We start from the raw sequence: 21191 nt of genomic DNA on the forward strand, positions 1-21191 counted from the left end.
ATTCACTGGGTTGACTATGGACTCTCCCACACCCCAACTCAGTCCAGTGTGTTTAGGGTAGTTGCAAGGCCCGGGGAACAGAGGAAACAGACCCACACCTCCTTCCTCCAAGTCCTCATTACTCTACCCATACCTGAGACTCCACATGTGTGATATACATAGTCATTCATTCATTCATTCACCGAATACTTACCAAGCACAGTGTGCCAGGCATCATGTGTACAGTGGCAGGCTAACTAGATGCGCGTCTGCCTCTGGGGCTCCCAGGAGGGACTCCCTTCCACACGGCCAGGACTGTTCCTCGTCTGTCTGCCTTTCTCTCCCTAGTCTTTGAGATGTCTTGGCTCTGGAATCTTGATCTGTCATGGGTCCCTTCTGAGGTAGAGTCAGTTTGCCTTCTGCTGATGCCTAAGCTCTCCTTCTAAGGTCTTCCTTCTTCTTACCCGCCCTCTTGTCCAAGGCTGCCCTCTGGCTTCTCATTCCCAGTAACTGCCATCTCCCCCGATCTCTAAACCCAGGAGAGATCTGGGCTCCCCAGAGACAACCCGATGGTTATGGTTAATATGAGTTTTGCATCTTGAATGTCCATTTGTTTTAAATGAATAAAAATAGAAAGTTCAAATTCTGAGAAACATAATCTTGACAGGTGATGGGAAAGCAAACCTAACCCCTGCGTGGGCTCTGGTTTGACGTCCTGACCCTCGGGTCACCGGTGAGGGTCTGGCCTTTGACTCTGAACCCTTTGGATGAGGCTCCTGGTCCTCCCAGCAGCCCTTGCTGCCTCAGGTGCTGATGACGATGCTGAGTCAGCAAAGAGGGACCCTGCCCATCTGCTGGGGTAGGGGCCAGTCTCTCTCTCTTTTACGTTTCACAGCACAGTCCAGAGCTGCTTGGGGGCTGCGCGGGGGTGGGGGTGAGGGCGGTTTCCTTTGGCCTGACGCTGATGGTTGGCGAAGAGCCAGGTTCCCCTTTGCCCTCAGTCTATGCCAGAACCCTGAAATCTGGCCGGCTCTTCCGGGGGCAAAGCAAAGCTTGAAAGTAATCTCGGGTAACTTCTTAGAAAAAAAAAAAAAATTCCAGGTTGAAAAATGTAGGAAAGGGGGCAGAGAATAGATAGGAAGGAGAGCTGCCCGCCACGAACAGTGGGTGCCAGGGCTGTCTGGAGCCCGAGAGAATCCTCAAAGCGCTCCGCTACTACCTGCCCACGTGAGTGCCTGTGCCAAGGAGCCAGAGCCCCGGGAGCAGAGAGAGTCGAGACGCAGAGGGGCCGCAGGCAGAGACCCAGCGAGCGCGCTGCCCGGGCGCCGAGCCCAGGGGCCGCCCACTGGCCGGGGAGCCGGGGAGCGCGCAGGGGAGGCGGCAGCGTCCGGGCTTCCCCGGGCTTCCCCTCGCCCAGGCGCGAGCGCAGGGCGCGGCGGGCCCAGGGCGCGGAGGCGGTGCCGGGCGCGGGGGACCCGGGAGTCCCCGAGGCGCCCTCCCGCTCGGCGCAGGGGCCGCGGGGCTGGGAGCGTCGGGGGCTGTAGATGCGGCGTCCCCGAACCCCGGAGCCTCGGGCGGGAGATTTGGGCTGAGCCCTGCCCGCCCCTCCCGGCGCCCTCCTCCCGCCCCCGCCCGCGGCCTGGAGCGCGCCTCGCTCGCCGCCCCGGGTCTGGCGAGCCGGCACCGGCCAGGCTGCGAGAGCCGCCGAGAGCACCAGCCGCCGCCGCCGCCGCGGGAGCCGCTCCGGCCACACCATGCGAGAACTGGCCATCGAGATCGGGGTCCGAGCCCTGCTTTTCGGGGTCTTCGTGTAAGTAGTGGCGCGCCGCGGTGTCGGGGCGCGAGGACTCGGGGACCCACGGACCGAGCGTCTGGGCACCCCAAGTTTGTTTGCGTCCCGCCGGGGCCTGGATTGGAGGGCCCCTTCCCCGCCCAGGGATGCGTCCTAGGGGACCTAGAGAGACCCTTCCGGCCCTCTTCCTGGGACTCTGCGCACGAAGGGACCCCGGCGCGCGAGACTGAGCCGGCTCCCGTCACCCTCAACGCGCCAGGTCCCCTGGCCGGCGCCTTTCCCCGGCCCTGCACCACCTGCCCGGGATTCTGGATGCTCACGGGGACGCAGACGCGCACCCTCGTTGGCACCCTGGGGAAGTTTCTCCCTGTGTGTGATCTTCGGAGCCCGACGTTTGCAGTCTCTGCTCCTGGTTGCATCCTTCCTGGATCCTCGCGGCACCCAGGGCCGGGCTGGGTCTCCCTTCGCGCCCCTGGCTTTGGCGCCCGGGGGTCCTGGTGAGCGTTTTTCCCGGAGGCATTTGCGGTACTTCTCCGGCTGGAAAACTGTTGCTGCGGCAGCTAAGAAGTCGGAGGGCCAGCAGCCCGGGATGTGGGCTCCATCTGCCTAGAGCTCTGTGCGGAGTCCATGTCCACTTAGGGCAGCAGTGAGATGCCCCGGGGGCCCTGAGCGGCGGGTGCTTGGCAAGAGGAGGGGGACCTGGCAATGGGTTTTTTTTCAGAGATGCATGAGCCCCATTGTACTCCCGGAGACCCGCCGCCCGCCCCCCGCCAGCTTCCCCCGCGCCCAAGCAGCAGCGATCTGTCGCGTCTCTGCCCTTCAGATTCAAGCCCAGAACATCCCTTCAGACCCATTCCTAGCCTTCTGTCATCTCCTGTCACCTAGGCGCCCGTGTCTACACTTGTCCCTCCATTAGGGGTTCAGGTTGTCTCTCCTCCTCTGCCCAGGGCTGTTTTCAGACACATTTTAAATATTTAAGTTGCATGAACTTTCTGGATTTGCATTTTTTTTTTTTTTTAAGTCCATTGAGCCATTCCAAACAGGAGGCCTCTCTCTGGATTTCTACCCCGAATCCGGAGTCCTTGGTGGCCGGTAGGAGGCTGTGAGATGACTTGGGTTTCCTTCACCCAGGGTATACACGTGCAAAGAAATGCCCTTTCTGGCATGTTTTTCTTTACCAGGGACTAAATTCATCCAGCGTGTTTATTCATACTGCTAGAAAAAATCCGTGAGCTTCCCCCAGATGTAGAAAACCCCCTCTCCTAGCTTCTGACTAAACACTAGTGTTATTCAGTGGGAAGAAGAAGAACTCGGGTGGTTCCTGAGGCACTTTAGAAAAAAACAGAAAACACTTTTCCCTCCTCTTGGTCTATTTTTTTACCTTTGGAATATACATTCAAACTAGTACTTGCCTTGCAGTCAGATGGGGACAGCTTCCAACTGGCAGTTAGGCTGAGCCCCATTAAAGTATTGTGTGATAGAAATGATAAAATAGTGTTCAGTGCACAGCAAAATTTACCATTTGTTGGGTGAATGTTCGTGTGAGTAATGTCGAAATAAAGTGAGGTAGGCTCTTTGGCTGCTAGTTTTGTTTGCCACTGGCAATCATCAAATTAAAAAAAGGATCCAGTGATATGTAAATATTTGTATTATTTTCAAACACTCCTTCAAATATCTCCCCCCTCCGCCACCAAACATTTATGCGATGTTTACAAATACGTAATGAATGGTCCATGCAGTGGATTTGGAAATTTGATAATTATCATTTTATGTGCTTCTTGCTTCCTCTAAAGATGTTATGTAAAAATCAGGCAGTTTATTTCTTTTCTCCAGCTTCCCCTTTGTATTAATTACTTAATGGGGGATTTACTATCACCCAGAGTGGATCTGTTATCACCCAAAATCTTGGGTGCTGATGGCATTTTTGGATGATTCCCTGGTTTTGTACCAAATTGGAAATATTAGCAGTGAGCCATATTAACTTGCGGCTCTTTTACCTGCAAAGACCAGCTTAGGCATCTGTGCTGACTCCCTGGGTGGGAATCTCGGATGCTCAGATGCTGTTATCATCAGGCAGATACCGACTTCCGGAAGGACTGGTGTGGAGCGCGAGATACAGATGACCCTTTGTTTTCTTAGACGAGACTCTGGCGAGATGACAGAGGCTGGCTTTCGGGGGTGAGGGGAGTTTCATTCTCCCTTTCGCTAGTACTGGTCTGATGGCAAGCTTCGGTGGCTTGAACCCACCTCTAGTCACGAAGGTGGTGGTCTCAGTAGGAGAGCTTCATCCTCGTAGGTTTAGAAAGTCCCTCTGGACAAGCCGAATCCATTTCTCTGCTGTTGGGTCCAACGTAGATGACACTGTTTGGTTCTTCTTGATGTATCTACCTTATTTCTGAGGATAAGGGAATGATCTTTTGCTGGGGGATACTTTATTTCTTTGCAGACTTGTGCCTCTGGGGCGCATCACCTCTAGCTGCACCTGTTCTTTGATCAGATTTGCTCTGCATGAAACTAGAACCCCACTTCCTGGTGCCCAAAGTCATGTCTGACTCTTTTGTGACCCCGTGGACTGTAGCCCGTCAGGCTTCTCTGTCCATGGGATTTCTCAGGCAAGAATACTGGAGTGGGTTGCCATTTCCTTCTCCAGGGGGTTCTTCCCGACCCAAGGATCAAACCTGCATCTCCTGACATTGGGAGGTGGATTCTTCATGGCTGAGCCACTGGGGAAGCCCCCCTAGAGGTGTGAGGTTAGTGCTAATGCAATGCATTTGTGGATCCATGGGTAGTGGGGATAGACTAGGAAACAAGGTTTCCCTTGTTCTCTTAAGGAGCCGGTTCTCTGCCTCCAGACCAGGTTTAGCACTGAGGTTTGATGACTCAGGATTCCAACAGGATGCTTTTCATGGACCACTCTCCAGAGAGCACCTGAGAAATGCTCGGTCCTGCCTGAGAAGCTCAATCACCGAGGAGAAAATTAGTAACAAGTAATGCCCATCAGGGCTGGTATGTAAAGTTTAACTTACCAGGAAATAAATTGGTTTGAGGAATCAGTGTTTAGGAAACATCAAAGTACGGTGTTGCAGCTTTGAGGCTGAATTTAGTATTCTGAGACTTGTGGGCTTTACTCTTCCTCAAGGGTCCCATGGGAGGGCTTCTCAGGTGACCCTAGTGGTATAGAACTCGCCTGCCAATGCATGAGATGTAGGTTCAATCCCTGGGTCACGAAGATCCCCTGGAGGAGGGCCTGGCAATGCACTCCAGTATTCTTGTCTAGATAACCCTACGGACAGAGGAGCCTGGTGGGCTACAGTCCATAGGGTCACAAGGAGTCAGACACGACTGAAGTGATTTAGTATGGCATGGCAAAGGCTATGGGAAAAGCAGAGAGAAGGAGTACCCACAGGCTTCCTCCATTCTGCCATCACCCGAGATGCCAGCAGGGATACTGTGAGTGTTCCTGCACCTGTGAAAGCCATCACTGGATGTTGCTGAGTGAGTGGAGGTGGAAGCAAGGTGGCTGGTCAGTGGCCCTGCAACCCCCGTGTGTGTAACCCACGTGTGTGTAACCCCCGTGTGTGTAACCCACCTGTGTATACCACTAGTGGTACACTACTTCCACTTTTCCACCTTGGCCACTCCAGTAACTAGCATTTATTCAGGGCTTACTATGTGCCAGACACTAATAAAGACAACCGTATATACTATTTAACCATTATACGTACCCAATGAGGAAGGTGTGCTGACATTTCTAATCATGGATGAAGGATCTGAAACACAGATTGAGGAACTGCCGCCACAGAGCTGGTAAGGGTGCTGAGATCTAAATCTCAGTGCTCCAGCTCTCGGTCACCTCGCTGTACAGCTTCAGAAAAAAAAAAAAAAAAAAAACAACAGCCAGCAGTGGTCTGTTGAGGGCTCTCTGTCCACCAAAGGGACTCCATGTGATTTCTCCTTTAAGCCTGATTTTACTTGAAGGGATTCTCTTAATTTTTCCGACTTTACAAATAAGGAGACCAATTTAGAAAGGCTAAGTAACTTGTCTGCAGGTACTCAGCCAGCAGGAGGTATAACATGGTTTCAGGCAGTTGTCTTCCCTTCCCAAAGCTGCTGAGATGAACTGTGTCCAGTTCCAGGCTTCCAGACTGGAACCAAAGTGACCACCTCTTAGAAGCCATCCCTCCTCTAAAGATCCTTTATATTTAGAGAAGCACAGTCTGGACTAATGTCCCTCTAGTTCTAAAACCAGACTCTGACATCTCAGTGGTGGAGGGGGTCAGCTGTGGTTCACCTTCCCCAAGAGGAGGAGTTGGGCTTGTTACAGATTTTAAGGGTCTTCCTTATGTCTCTGGACCCCAGAGAGCATGACGTGGTGAGGAAGTTGCCGGTAAAAACATTAAAGGACTAGCGCTGTTTTCTCTTGCCGTTGTTGGCCGTTCCCCTCTGGGGCATCAGTTACATGGGAGAAGCCTTTATTTATAGCGCTGCAGAAAGGACCCTGGAAATATGGTGATGACCTGAAATGCTAACGGGGCGGGTGGGGGATGGCGCAGACGAGCTGCCTACTTCATTTGTGAGTCTGGGGTCCTCAACCTCTCTTTTTCTCCCCACATCCCTCCACCCTCTTTCTCTCCCTCCCTGTGGCTCCTGGAGGGTCCCTGTCTGGGATGTCCCTCCAGAAGCTAGGGGTGTGCTCAGGATGCCAGGCAATGGTGTTTGCTTCACCTCAGATCAACTCAGCCTCTCTCCTTGAGCACTACCTATGCTGGAGGCCTGAGCAGGTGTCAGGGATGCTTGGGTGAGGAAGACCAGGGGGCCTCCAAGGAGCATGCAGCCTGGCAGAGCAAGTACATGATACACTGCTTTTTGTTATTTCCGTCCCCGCCCCTCACTTTGCAATCACTGGTTTTGAAAGTTTTGCCTCCAAACATTTCCCTTTTATTATCCATCCAGTCTATAGGTGCATGTTTGGCATCTTGTAGGTGCCTGCAGTTATAGTGGTTTTTTTTTTTTTCTCTCTTTCATTAGTAAACTTCAGTTTGTGTAATTCCAAACAGACACAGAGTAACTTGGCGCTTTTGCCGATCCAGGTGACTTGCTCGAGGGCCCTGGCTGTGAGGTGTTTTTGGAATATTGGCAGTAGCTAATAGATCTTTCTTTATTACCCCAAGGAGTCTGATTTAAGACTCGAGGTTGGGGAGAGCTATGGTGTTTGGAGCAGACTTCTCGGTCTTACTTAGAAGGAGGAGTTAATTAGCCCTGGGAGGAATGACAAGGAATAGACAAGTGCCAAGGAAGGTTGCTTAGAGCTGGCATCTCTCACCTGAGCCTCGAGCAGGGCATGGAAGGTGCAGAGACCCTGGGCCCGAGAACATTCCTACAGACAGAGTCCTGGAGCCAAAGCCTGGAGGCACATTTTGGGTGGAATTGGTTCAGATGGTAAAGAATTGGCCTATGGGGATCAACCCAGGCTTGATCTCTGGGTTGGGAGGATTCCCTGGAGAAGGGAATGGCAACCTACTCCAGTATTCTTGCCTGGAGCATCCCATGGACGGAGGAGCCTGGTCGGCTGCAAAGAGTAGGACATGAATGAGTGACTAACACTAACTAAGCTCACCACGTGTGGCCTCAATACAAAGTGTGGGCTTCGAGGTTGTGGAGTTGGGTTGTAGGAAGGTCAGGAAATGAGCCTAGCATGAGGACGTCTTAGGGCCCTGTGTGAAGCTTGGATATTCCCCTGTGCGGAATGTCCCTGGGGAGCCCTGGGAAGTTTGAAACAAAAAAGCACCATGAACAGACACGTGCCCACCGTGGAGGGTGCAGTAGCTCCCTCGGCACCTAGGCCCCGGTCCTTCTGTCGGTGGCCACGTGCACCTCTGTTGCTGGGCTCCTCTGTGCTTTTGGGGAGCCTGAGGTTTGTTCTGCCTTCTGTGCAGGAATCTACATCCCTGTCTTCTTTGCTTTCCCTGCTCTTTCAGCTGGGCCTTGCATGGTTGGTGCTCAGGAGAGCTCACCAGCTGGCCCTTGGTTTGCGAAGATCGTGTTTACAGACCCCTGAGTATTCGGCATCCATTCAGAGCAAGGTTTCCTGAAGGGCAGCCTGCTGACCACCTGCGCCTGAATTACCTGGGCCCCAGCTCAGGCCTGACTGGATCAGCCTTTGGAGTGGAGCCCAACCCTGGAGTGGATCAACACGCCCATCAACCCGTGGAGTGTTGCATTTTCATCAGGCGATCCTTCTTACACATTTGGGAACTGCTGACGTGCAGTTTCAGTGGCTTGAGACCCTCTTGTGGTCTAGGGTCGCCTCTGGTTATTTTCTCCCTTGGCTACATGTGAGACGACCGTTCCCAAATCCCTGCATTTAGGTGGGGCCGTGGGGAACACGGGCAGAGTGACAGGGGTCACCTTCAGTTTGAGGCAGCATCAGGCCCCTTTGGTGACCTGTCATTGTCCTTCTCTGTTGGCGGCAAGCATGGAGCTCTGTGTTGAGGTGGCAAAGCCGCCAGATGCCTGCTGCTGCTGGACTTGTGGGACAGAAGGAAGCTTTTTATCATTAACTGTGATTTGGGGACTGAGGTAGCTCAGCTGGTAAAGAATCCTCCTGCAGTGTGGGTGACCTGGGTTCGATCCCTGGGTTGGGAAGATCCCCTGGAGAAGGGAAAGGCTATCCACTCCGGTATTCTGGCCTGGAGAATTCCATGGACTGTATAATCCATGGGATTGCAAAGAGTCAGACACTACTGATTGACTTTCACTTTAGCTACTGTAGCAGAAATCTATTCTATCTAATACACCTGTAATAATTTTGCTCACTCTCTAGAAACAAAGGGTTTCTTGAGGCAAAGTGTAAATGACAAACCATGGGCTTTGGAGCTAGATGGATCGGGGTTGGGATGGGATTTTGACTCTGCTACCAACTAGCAAATTGCCTAACACCTCAGTTCTTCATGAGTGAAATGGGTTAGTTCCTACTTCACTGGGTTTTCTTAAATACGGTGCTGTAAGTGCCTACAGTACATACACTGATAGCTAGGTGCCTGCTCCCTACTCTTGTGAATCCCTATGATCTATAGGTAGTGTCAAACCCTGGCCATGTAGTATAGTGAGCACAGTTAAGGCCCTTGGCGTTGGGTTACTGGGACTTGAATCCCGGTTTTGTCACTTAGCTGTGTGAACCTTTTAGCAAAGTGTTTATCCTAGTTCAGTCCATCTTTCTCCATCTATTCCCCATCAACAGCATCCTCGGATGTAAGACTTGGGAGTATTAAGTGAGAGAGCCCCGACAAATGGTGATATGATCTTTATTATCCTTTTATTGAGATGAATCTGTAATGTACATGCTAAGGAAAATGCCATAGGTAGCTAATGATACTCTTATTGCAAATGATTTACTACCATATTTCTGTAAAATCATTAACTCCTTTATATTTCAAACAATTGCTTTTAGCCCCCTAAAGTGAGGTACATAAATTGCCATGAGTTCATTCAGTGAGCTGTACCCCCATTAAAGCGTGGGGTGCTGTCTCTCTGATGGTGTCTCAGCCCTGTAGCTTCTCAGCAGAGACAAATCACCGGCCTTTTACAGCAGCGATTCTAGGACTCTGAATCAGAAGTGTTATCAGTGTTCGCTAATATGTAAGGAAAATGCTGTGTTCCCATCATTGACCTTTGAGTCTGTGCTTGTCACACAGAGTTCTGCCAGAAGCCTGCTGCAGACAATTCTTCAATCAGACACCCCTTGCACCCACCAGTCTCTGCATGCCGGACCAAGTATACCCAGCGCTTCTCCCCCACCCAGGAGGGCATCTGCTCTATCTTCCAATAAATGGAGCATCCTTCCGTTTGAAATATTATTTGCCACTGTAGAATGAGTCGGCTGTACCCAGAATTCTGAGAACTGGTGATGTTTTCCCACAGGGAGATAAATGCTTACAACGCCACAAAAAGAGATCATTAGTTTTATAGCTTTGGGATAAAGTTATCTCAATTAGTTATGAAGATTATACCTTTTATGACCCACACAAGGCTCGTAAAAGCTCCATATCTCTATTTTTCTGTGATAGTGTTTTTAAATACGAAATTGTCTCAGTAATATTGTTTCTTTAAAAAATATAATCTTGGTGTTCTGCGGATGAATTAGAAACCCTGGTTTACCGTGAGGAAGTAAATTAGTATAGGACATGGCAGTGCCCGGGATGGATGAGCAGGAAGCCAGGAGGGGCTGGGGCTGTAGAGCCCAAGGACTGCTTCATCACAGTCTTTTAATACGTGACTGTGAAAAATTGTCCCGTCGAGGTGAGGGACGAGTTGCTATTCTGTGTCCACTGAAGACAAAGCAGTGAGAAATGGGGTCAGAAGCTGTAGGAGCATCTAGGTTGGTTTGCAGAAAGGCAACAGTCTGCCGATCGGCACTAGACCTATCTTTTTTCTTTACCAGAGGGTTTTTAAAATGTGTTTTTATTGAAGTATCAGTTTGAACCATGTGGAATTGCTGATATTTGACTATTTTGACTTACAGACTCAGGAATTTCGTCTCAGTCCAAATTAAAAATAATATCCACAAAGAAAGGAGCATGATTCATGACTGTACAGAGCACCCTCCACCCTCAACAGCCCCTTCTGCCACCCTGAGGGTCTCATCATTCTAACTTCTAACAGCGTTTCTGAGCTTTGTGTAAATGGCATCAAGCACTGCGTATACTGTTTTCTGTAGCTTTTTGGGGGCTTTTTGCTTGGGCATGCTTTGGAGACTTATCCGTGTTATGCGTAGTGTTAGTTTGTTAATTCTCATTGACATGGCATGCTGGAACCTTTTTGTTTACTCGTTATATGGATATCATTTATGGTATTTGGATTATTTATTATTTTTGGCTATTAAGCATAATGCTGCTATTGTTTTTAATGAACATATCTGTAACTCCCGTGGGCTATATACTGAGGGGTGGAAATGCTCAGTAACTCATCTGAGATTTTTAAAGAGGATCTGGCTTCTTTTTGTCTGGCCCAGATTCTGAGAGAGAGCACTAGGCTGTATGCTGCTTTAATCTCCATCCGTTGATCAGTGACTTTGTGTAAAGCACGTGGTAAGTGACAGGAGGATGCGCAGGGGCTGGGTCCCCACTCTGCAGAAGGGGGACAGCATGGCACCAAAGTCTGCTCGTGGGCATTGGAGCTGTATCCTGACTGCTGACGAGAGAGATGTGTCCCGGCTTCCTCATCTGTAAAGTGGGGACAAGATATCACTGCCAAGGAGGCTTAAAGGTGAGGCGAAGTAATGTTGTGACACATGGTAAGTGTTAAAGCCAGGCTCCTTTCCTTTCTCCGCCTCTCTTCCCTCCAGCGGGGAGGTCGAGATTCAGCTCAGTCGCTCAGCTGTATCCAGCTCTTTGCGACTCTATGGACTGCAGCACACCAGCCTTCCCTGTCCATCACCAACTCCCCAAACTTGCTCAAACTCACGTCCATCGAGTCGGTGATACCATCCAACCATCTCAACTTCTGTCGTCCCCTTCTCCTTCTGCCTTTGATCTTTCCCAGAATCAGGGTCTTTTCCAGTGAGTTAGTTCTTCACATCAGGTAGCCAAAGTATTGGAGTCTCAGCTTCAGCATCAGTCCTTCCAATGAATATTCAGGACTGATTTCCTTTAGGATTGACTGGATGGATCTCCTTGCAGTCCAAGGGACTCTCGAGTCTTCTTCAACACCACGGTTCAAAAGTATCCATTCTTCAGTGCTCACCTTTCTTTATGGTCCAACTCTCACATCCATACATGACTACTGGAAAAACCATAGCTTTGGCTAGATGGACCTTTGTTGGCAAGGTAATGTCTCTGCTTTTTAATATGCTATCTAGGTTGGTCATAGCTTTTCTTCCATGAACAGTATGAAAAGGGGGAGGTCGAGATAGAGGTAAATAAAAGATACCTAATGTCACAAACAGGGAGATCAAACCAGTCAATCCTAAAGGAAATCAACCCTGAATATTCTCTGGAAGGACTGATGCTGAAGCTGAAGCTGAAGCTCCGATACAATGTCCACCTGATGCAAAGAAATGACTCATTGAAAAAGACCCTGATGCTGGGAAAGATTGAGGGCAGGAGGAGAAGAGGGTGGAAGAGGATGAGATAGTTAGATAGCATCAGTGAGTCAATGGATATGAGTTTGTGCAAACTCCGGGAGATGGTGAAGGACAAGAAAGCCTAGTGTGATGCAGTCCACGGGGTCACAAAGAGTCAGACAGGACTGAACAACTGAACAACAAGAACAGTGTTGCAATGTAATACTAATAATGAGTGCAGCAGTCAGTGCCACAGCAGAAATGAACCTGGAACTGGTATCTGGAAAGTCTGAGGATGGCGTTCTGAATAATTGTCCAAGAAGTCGTTGAGAAAAAGGCAAGGCTTATATGCATGTATGGGGCTTCCCTGGTGGCTCAGATGGTAAAGAATCGGTCTGCAATGCAGGAGACTGCCTATGTGTATGTGTGGGTGTCCTTTAATCGACCTGTTTCTCCATCTTGGTTACAGGAAGCAAGTTTTAATACTAACCATGTGCCATGTTCATACTAGGCGTTTGTCACACCCTAGATGGCCTAATCTTTTCAATCCTTTACTCTAGGAGGTGATACTGTTGTCCTAAGTTACAGAGTTTTCAGTTCAGTTCAGTTCAGTCGCTTGGTCGTGTCCAGCTCTTTGCAACCCCATGAATCGCAGCACGCCAGGCCTCCTTGTCCATCACCAACCCCTGGAGTTCACTCAAACTCACATCCATCGAGTTGGTGATGCCATCTAGCCATCTCATCCTCTGTCATCCCCTTCTCCTCCTGCCCCCAGCATCAGAGTCTTTTCCAATGAGTCAACTCTTCACATGAGGTGGCCAAAGTACTGGAGTTTCAGAGCTTTAGCATCATTCCTTCCAAAGAACACCCAGGACTGATCTCCTTCAGAATGGACTGACTGGATCTCCTTGCAGTCTAAGGGACTTTCAAGAGTCTTATCCAGCACCACAGTTCAAAAGCATCAATTCTTTGGCGCTCAGCTTTCTTCACGCATATAGATTAGCACAAGCTTTTTATGGGCTCCGATGAACAAGTGTAGCCATTGAACTTAGTTTTGTACATAATGTAGATAACCATTTGTTAGCTTGGAAGATATCCATAAACTGTTGTTAAGTGATAAAAAGCAGGTTACATAAGTGTGTATAAAGCTACTGTAATGTGGTAATAGAATAAAATCAATTTGTATATATGTCTGTAAGAAAATAGCTATAAAGATAAACAACGAAATCTTAATGGTGGTTATTTCAGGCTGATGGGATTATATAATATTTGCTTTTTTTTCATTATACCATTTATTGTGTAATTATTTTACAAGTAAACATTTATTACTTTCATACATAATTAGAAACTGACTTAGATGTTTCCTGTTATAGGGGAAAAAAGAAGCTAATGAAATATCCATAGACAGGGCACTGGATGATTCTTTTCTGATTGCTTTAAATATCTGAAGTGGGAATGTGTCAAAAATCAACCTTACTATATTTCATGTCAAATAAAATGTTTAAAGGAAAATCAGAAAGTAAGGATTAACACACAGGATGTGTGAGATCATGGTAAAACAGATATGATCAGATGCTATATGTGGAATTATAAATGGACATAAGCCTTTTGAAGAGTAGCATCGCAGTGCATAGACAGTCATAAAAATTATTCCTGTTCTTTGACTTAGAATGCTTTAAAAAATATGTTGAAACACTGATATAAAAGATTACAAAAGCTTCATGTATAAAGATGTTCATTGCTGTGTTCCATGCCAAGCAAATACACTTGTCAAATAAAAATAAATTAAAGTTCAGATAGTCAAAAAAATTTCAAATGGTCAACGTTTGAAGAAAAGTTGTAGAAGCTATGAATATAAAGAAATACTATATAGCTATTAAAGTAACCTTTTTGAAAATCGTGAACAAGGTAAAATTTTATGAAGTAATTGTTAAGGAAAACACTACACAAAAAAATATTTATTTCCAGACTATTGGAAATAGGTCTGATTAGGACAAATGTTAGAAAAGATTACAAAAAATGAATATGATGGGAATGAATGTTCCCCTTCACTTAAACATTATTTTAAAATTAAAACAATACAAAAGGTGTAAGTTTCCCAGAACTCCTGCACTTCTGCCAATTCCATTCCTTTTCCTTTTTAAAGTTAAACTTTTAAACAAATATTTATATAATAAAAAAGAAAATACATTTTATCTATAGCTTAATTTTTGTAACTTAATGTACCTTGGAGATATTTTCTATCTTTGTAGATCTACTTGATTCCTTTTGCTGGCTGTGTAGTGTTCTGTTGTATTAAGCTATTCACAGAATTTTAAGAGTATTTTCATCTTTTGTTATAATAGACAACATTGCAGTTGTGCATATATTGTGATGTACCTATTAAATTACTGCTGTCATAAACCCAATAAATGAAATCTCTGGGCCAAAGGCCACATGTATTTTAAATTCTGATGGGTACTACCAAAAGTAAAAGTGGAAGTCGCTTAGTGGTGTCTGACTCTTTGTGACCCCATGGGCTGTCCATGGAATTCTCTAGGCCAGAATACTAGAGTGGGTATCTTTTCCCTTCTCCAGGGGATTTTCCCAACCCAGGGATCGAACCCAGGTCTCCCACATTGCAGGGGGAATCTTTACCAACTGAGTTATCAAGGAAGCCCTGCTGATCTGCTGCTGCTGCTGCTGCTGCCGCCAAGTCGCTTCAGTCGTGTCCAACTCTGTACGACCCCATAGATGGCAGCCCACCAGGCTCCTCCGTCCCTGGGATTCTCCAGGCAAGAATACTGGAGTGGGTTGCCATTTCCTGCTCCAGTGCATGAAAAAGTGAAAAGTGAAAGTGAAGTTGCTCAGTCGTGTCTGACTCTTAGCAACCCCATGGACTGCAGCCTACCAGTTCCTCCGCCCATGGGATTTTCCAGGCAAGAGTAGTGGAGTGGGTTGCCAGTGCCCTCTCCTGGCTATTACCAAATTGCTACCTAAATGGCTATACCTACTTACATTCTACCAATAGTTCAGAGGTATCTGTTTGTTTGTTTTTTTTTAACATTTTTGCCAATGCTGAATGTTATTAACATTTTATATTTATACATGAGAGGGAATATATCGTTTGCATCTTTTCAGTCGTGTATTGGAAATTTGTATTTTTAACTAAAATATCTGCCATTTTCCTTTATTCATGCTTTCATTGGATCTTCACATCTATCTTCCTGATATGTAGGAGTGATTTATTCTTAATAGCTATTGACCTTTTATTTCATAAGTTGCAAAACTTTTACACCTGTATGATTGACTTTTAAGTTTCTTTGCACTTTCTATTATTGTGCAAAATTCAATGATATAGTTAAATCTTTCAGCCTTTTCCTTTGTGGTTTCAGAATTTCTGTCCTATTTAGAAAGGTGGCTCAGCTGGTAAAGAATCCACCTGCAACTGGGGATACCTAGGTTCAGTCCCTGGTTTGGGAAGATCCTCTGGAGAAAGGAAAGGCTACCCACTCTGGTTTTCTGGCCTAGAGAATTCCATGGACTGTATAGCCCGTGGGGTCGCTACGTGTCGGACCCGACTGAGCGACTTTCATTTTCAGTTTCACTTTGTCAGCTAAAACAGAACCTAGTATTTTATACTTTTCTTCTGTAATTTTAATTCTTTACAAGAATTTTAATTCTGTATGAGATTTAATTTAAATTCTGTATGAGAATTTTTTAAACTTATGGAGTGAAGTGGAGGATTTAACATTTTTCTTACATGTGGTTTGTCAGTTACAAAATAGGCATTGTTTTCTCAGTGACTTCTTCATCACGTAACAAACTTCCGTATGTCCGTAGATTGCAAGTGAATTCTATTGTGATTATTTGTTTGCTTGGTTGTGGCTCAATATAACATTTCAATTATTGTAACTTTATAGTTTGTTGAGATATCTGAAGGGAAATGGCCCCTTCTTCCTGAGAAGGTTCAGATTGCAGGATCCCGAACCAGGATGTTTGGGGCTCAAAACACTAATCTCCTGTTGACTAATTATGTGAACTTGGGTGGTTTGTTTTATCTCTCTGTGTTTCAGCTTCCTAGCCTTAAATATGGAGATAAGTATAGTCTTCGGAGAAGGAAATGGCAACCCACTCCAGAATCTTGCTTGGAGAACCTCATGGACAGAGGAGCCTGAAGGGTCCCTGGGGTCACAAAGAGTTGGACACGACTTAACACCTGAACAATAACCACAGTGCTAAAATAGTTTCATTGAGTTGAGATCAGAGACTGTGACTTGTGTGATTTCTAGTTTTTTTAAAAAAATTTTGTTATGATTCTCTGTATGGTCACATACATAGTCAATTTTAAAATTTACCTACAGTGTAAGTTTTTGTAAATTTACATAGTTTGAACATAATGAATAGTGTCTGTTTGGTAGCTATAAAGCTGCAAATATATTAAAGCAAGTTAGCTGTGCTGTTCAAACCTCATATTTTCACTCTTTTAAATTTGTTCTCTTAAATGTGAAGATATGCTCCCTATGTCAAACTGGGGTAATTAAAGCTTTCACATTTTTTGAGATAACTAATATTTATTTTGTATTGCTGCCAACTTACTCTGTTTTCTTTAAGTGGTGCTCATTTTTGTGTTCCACGCCCCCCACCACGCCGCCCTTTTTGTTTCTTGCTTTGCTGAATAGTTCAAGTTTTCTTTGCTACCTCCCTTTTTTTCCTTTAGAGATTTGTAACTGAAATTACTATGTCCATTTCTAGGTACTGTTCTTAAATTATCTTTCATTCTGATGAAATTGAACATCTTATCAGCATGAAGTTTCAATCTTTGTTTTAATGTTCTTTATCTTAAATTCTACTTCATTTACTTTTAATATGTAGCTGCATTATCTTTCTTGAGATTAATGTCTGCACAGAATGTACTTTTCAGTCTTTTTATTTTCAACCTATCTGTATTTTTGTGTTTAATGTATAAAACTATGACTCTTATAAACAGCTTTTAGTTGTGCCTTTTAATTTTATCCAGTCTGACCAGTCTCTGCCATTCAGTTGGAATGGTTAAGCCATTTACAGTTAATGCAGTGGGTATGGTTGGGTTGAAGCCTACCACCTTCTTATTTGATTTTTATTTTTTTCATCTATTCTTGTTTCTCTTTTTCTGTCTTCTTTTAGGCTAATCAAATACTTGTTAGTATTCCACTTTATCTCCTTTATTATATTTTAATTATACCTCTTTTAAAGATTCATATGATTTTCTATACATTACAATATGCATTCTTTACTTGTCATTGTTAAGTCAATATTATACCACTTTATGTACAATGTAAGAATCTTTAAAAGACATGTTTTTCTCATGCCTTTGCTACATTGTCTTAGATTTCACTTTTATGTGTAAGCCCCATAAAACATTTACATTATTCTGTCTTAGCAGTTTATACATTTTTACAGAAAGTGAAATTTCAATGTATGTTTACCCACACATCTACCATGTCTAGTACTCTTTATTACTTCTTGCATATCTGATTTTCCCTTTAGGATGCTATCCCTTCAGCCTAGATAGCTGCCTTTAGCATGTCTTGTAGGGCAGGTTTGCCAGGAATGAATGGATTCTTTTGGCTTTTGCCTTATTGGATTTGTCTTTATTTCGCCTTAACTTTGGAAAGACGTTTTTGTTTGTTATAGAATTTCAGATCAATGATTTTCTTTCTGCGCTTTAGAGACAGCTTTGGATCGTCCTGAGGATTTTAATGTTTTGATGAGAAGTCAGCTGTCACTCTTACTCTCGCTCTTCTGAATGCCGTGTGTTTTCTGGTTGCCTGATTTTAAAACTTTATTTTCATTTTTGGTTGTCAGCAATTTGTCTATGATGTGTCTCATTTGGTCTCATTTGTATTTTTTTTTTTTACAGCTCAAATAGACAGATATTTTATTAGATAGACAGTAGATAGCACACTCCTAAGACAAGGGGGCAGGCCAAACCCAGAGGAGTGGCACATTTGTATTTTTGCTGCTTAGGTTCAAAAAGATTTTTGGAGCGATGGTTTGATGTCTTTCATCAATTAGTTATTCTCAAGACATTATTTTTTTAAATATTTCTTTAACCCCAGTCTGTCTGTTTCTCCTCTCCCTCTGGTTCTTCAGCTATATATATATATCAGACAGTTTTTTATTATTATTATTATTATTATTCCTCAGGTCTTGGGTAGTTCTTTCTGTTTTTCTTTTTTTTTTTAACTTCCCTCTCTGTGACTTAGTTTAAGATAATAGCTATTGATTTTTCTTCAAATTCACTAATTCTTTATTCTGCTGTATCTATTTTGTTTTGGTAAGCCCATGCAACAGATGTTTTATTTCAAATGCTTTTTTTTTTCAATTATATATTGCTAATTTCCTTTTGATTCTTTTTTATAGAGTTTTAGTTTCTTTGTGATGTTTTCCACTGGTTCACCTATTCTTTTCATCTTTCCCTAGAATTGTACATATTTTACAGTGGAAAGTCCTTTTCTGCTATTTCCATTGTTAGGATGATCCATAGTTGTGTTTTTTTTCTCTCTGAATTATGGATCATGTTTTCCTGTTTCTTTGCTTGTGTTATAATTTTTAATTTTATGTTGGATGTTATGAGACACTTGACTTTTAACTTTCCTCTGAAAAATGTTGAGTTTTAAGCTTGTAGGCAGTTAATTTACTGTGGAGTCACCTTAATCCCTGAAGCCTTGGTTCTAAGCTGTGTTTGGATAAGTCTGTGTTGGTTTTGCTTTAGATACTAGGGTGTGTCCTTAAGTTCTAGGATGTGTTTCTTACTCCTGTGGTTTGAGCCTTTTGAGGTTTCAGTTGAAAGTGTAACTTGGGGACGTTTCAACTCCAAACTCTATCTCCTGGCTGCTGAAGTCTGTCCTTCACTCTTTAGACTATGGCTGTTACTCTGTGTGTGTGTGTGTGTGTGTGTGTGTGTTTCCAGTACAAACACATATATTAATAATGTCAAATGACCACAGAAACTCATGATTGCCCACACTGTGAGAGAGAGGACTTGATAAGACCAAACGTTTAATGGAGATGGTGGCATTTTCTTATTATTTAAGCAATTATATATTTTGCAGAAGAAGAATACACATTCCCAACTATATTTACAATTTAGCTAATTAAAACTGCCCAAATTGAGATTTCTGAATATTCTATGCCTAGAAATGTGGTCACTAACAGGTATACCCAAATAATACCACTAGGAAGTAGTGTTGCTACAGCTAGTTGCCAAATACTATTTTCCACAACCACAGAAAATTTGAAAACTTAGTTAAACCCCAAACTACAGTTGCTAAAATAAATACTGCATCAGTTCAGTTCAGTTCAGTCGCTCAGTCGTGTCCGACTCTTTGTGACCCCATGAATCGCAGCCTCCCTGTCCATCACCATCTCCCGGAGTTCACTCAGACTCACGTCCATTGAGTCCATGATGCCATCTAGCCATCTCATCCTGGGTCGTCCTCTTCTCCTCCTGCCCCCAGTCCCTCCCAGCATCAGAGTCTTTTCCAATGAGTCAACTCTTCGCATGAGGTGGCCAAAGTACTGGAGTTTCAGCTTTAGCATCAGTCCTTCCAAAGAATTCCCAGGACTGATCTCCTTCAGAATGGACTGGTTGGATCTCCTTGCAGTCCAAGGGACTCTCAGGAGTCTTCTCCAACACCACAGTTCAAAAGCATCAGTTCTTCGGTGCTCAGCCTTCTTCACAGTCCAACTCTCACATCCATGCATGACCACAGGAAAAACCATAGCCTTGACTAGACGGACCTTAGTCGGCAAAGTAATGTCTCTGCTTTTGAATATACTATCTAGGTTGGTCATAACTTTTCTTCCAAGGAGTAAGTGTCTTTTAATTTCATGGCTGCAGTCACCATCTGATTTTGGAGCCCAAAAATATAAAGTCTGACACTGTTTCTACTGTTTCCCCATCTATTTCCCATGAAGTGATGGGACCAGATGCCATGATCTTCGTTTTCTGAATGTTAAGCTTTAAGCCAACTTTTTCACTCTCCTCTTTCACTTTCATCAAGAAGCTTTTTAGTTCCTCTTCACTTTCTGCCATAAGGGTGGTGTCACCTGCATATCTGAGGTTATTGATATATCTCCTGGCAATCTTGATTCCAGCTTGTGTTTCTTCCAGTCCAGCGTTTCTCATGATGGACTCTGCATAAAAGTTAAATAAGCAGGGTGACAATATACAGCCTTGATGCACTCCTTTTCCTATTTGGAACCAGTCTGTTGTTCCATGTCCAGTTCTAACTGTTGCTTCCTGGCCTGCATACAGATTTCTCAAGAGGCAGGTCAGGTGTTCTGGTATTCCCATCTCTTTCAGAATTTTCCACAGTTTATTGTGATCCACACAGTCAAAGGCTTTGGCATAGTCAATATGGCAGAAATAGATGTTTTTCTGGAACTCTGTTACTTTTTCCATGATCCAGCGGATGTTGGCAATTTGATCTCTGGTTCCTCTGCCTTTTCGAAAACCAGCTTGAACATCAGGGAGTTCACGGTTCACGTATTGCTGAAGCTTGGCTTGGAGAATTTTGAGCATTACTTTACTAGCATGTGAGATGAGTGCAATTGTGCGATAGTTTGAGCATTCTTTGGCATTGCCTTGCATAGGTATTTTCAATTAAATTTAAGTTTTTATGGGGCAAATCTTAATAAACCTAAGGTAGCAAGCTTAGTTCTTCTGTGGCCAAAGGCCAATGTTTATAGGCTTCTTAAACAACCAGTTTTGCCTGAGACAATGACTGTAGTCTGCCAGGCTCCGCTGTCCATGAGATTTCCCAGGCAAGAATACTGGAGTAAGTTGCCATTTCCTTCTCCATGTGACTGTTACTTTCCATTATTGTAATCTGTACTCTTCTCCTGCATGTTGGAATTTCTGAGTTTGCGAATAATTCGAAGGAAATTTGTACATGGAATTTTGGATTCCCGCTCTCTGTCTAAACTCCTTAACAGGGATGTGTCTCCTTTCTTGTATTATCCTGTATTTTCTCCCCATATGCTTTGTGTTTTCCATAATTTTTTTTGTCTTCTGCCTTGCTAATTGATACCCCTTGAGGCTCTGCAGCCTGGATATGGATTTTATGTTTTTCATTCTTTTGAGTGGACTTCCGAGAGGGAAGAAAGACAAAACGTGCAGGTTCTATTGGTCTTCTTGAACTAGATGTCCGTTTCAAAAACATTTTTCAAATTTTTCTTTGATACAGTGTTTATATTTTATATTAATATTATATTAAAAATTGATTCTTCCACCTGTGAATATTTTTATAGTTTTCTGAGTCATCAAGTAAGTGGTCTTTTCTTTGCTAATCTAAAATCCTACCTATTTTCTAAGACTTGGCTCCAAATTTGCTT

At 44.6% G+C, this 21191-nt stretch overlaps 1 protein-coding gene across 1 annotated transcript in view; it reads left to right on the plus strand.

Annotated features, from left to right (window-relative positions):
- Positions 1-1733: 1733 nt before the first annotated feature.
- Positions 1734-21191, plus strand: part of PLPP4 (phospholipid phosphatase 4) — a 132632-nt gene continuing 113174 nt past the window's right edge. Inside the window, exon 1 of the mRNA XM_068961444.1 lies at positions 1734-1789. Within this exon, the coding sequence (XP_068817545.1) occupies positions 1734-1789 (56 nt within the window). The remainder of the gene's footprint in view (positions 1790-21191) is intronic.

The sequence above is a fragment of the Capricornis sumatraensis genome, chromosome 23 (genome assembly GCF_032405125.1).
Source record: "Capricornis sumatraensis isolate serow.1 chromosome 23, serow.2, whole genome shotgun sequence".
In the NCBI taxonomy this organism is placed as follows: Eukaryota; Metazoa; Chordata; class Mammalia; order Artiodactyla; family Bovidae; genus Capricornis; species Capricornis sumatraensis.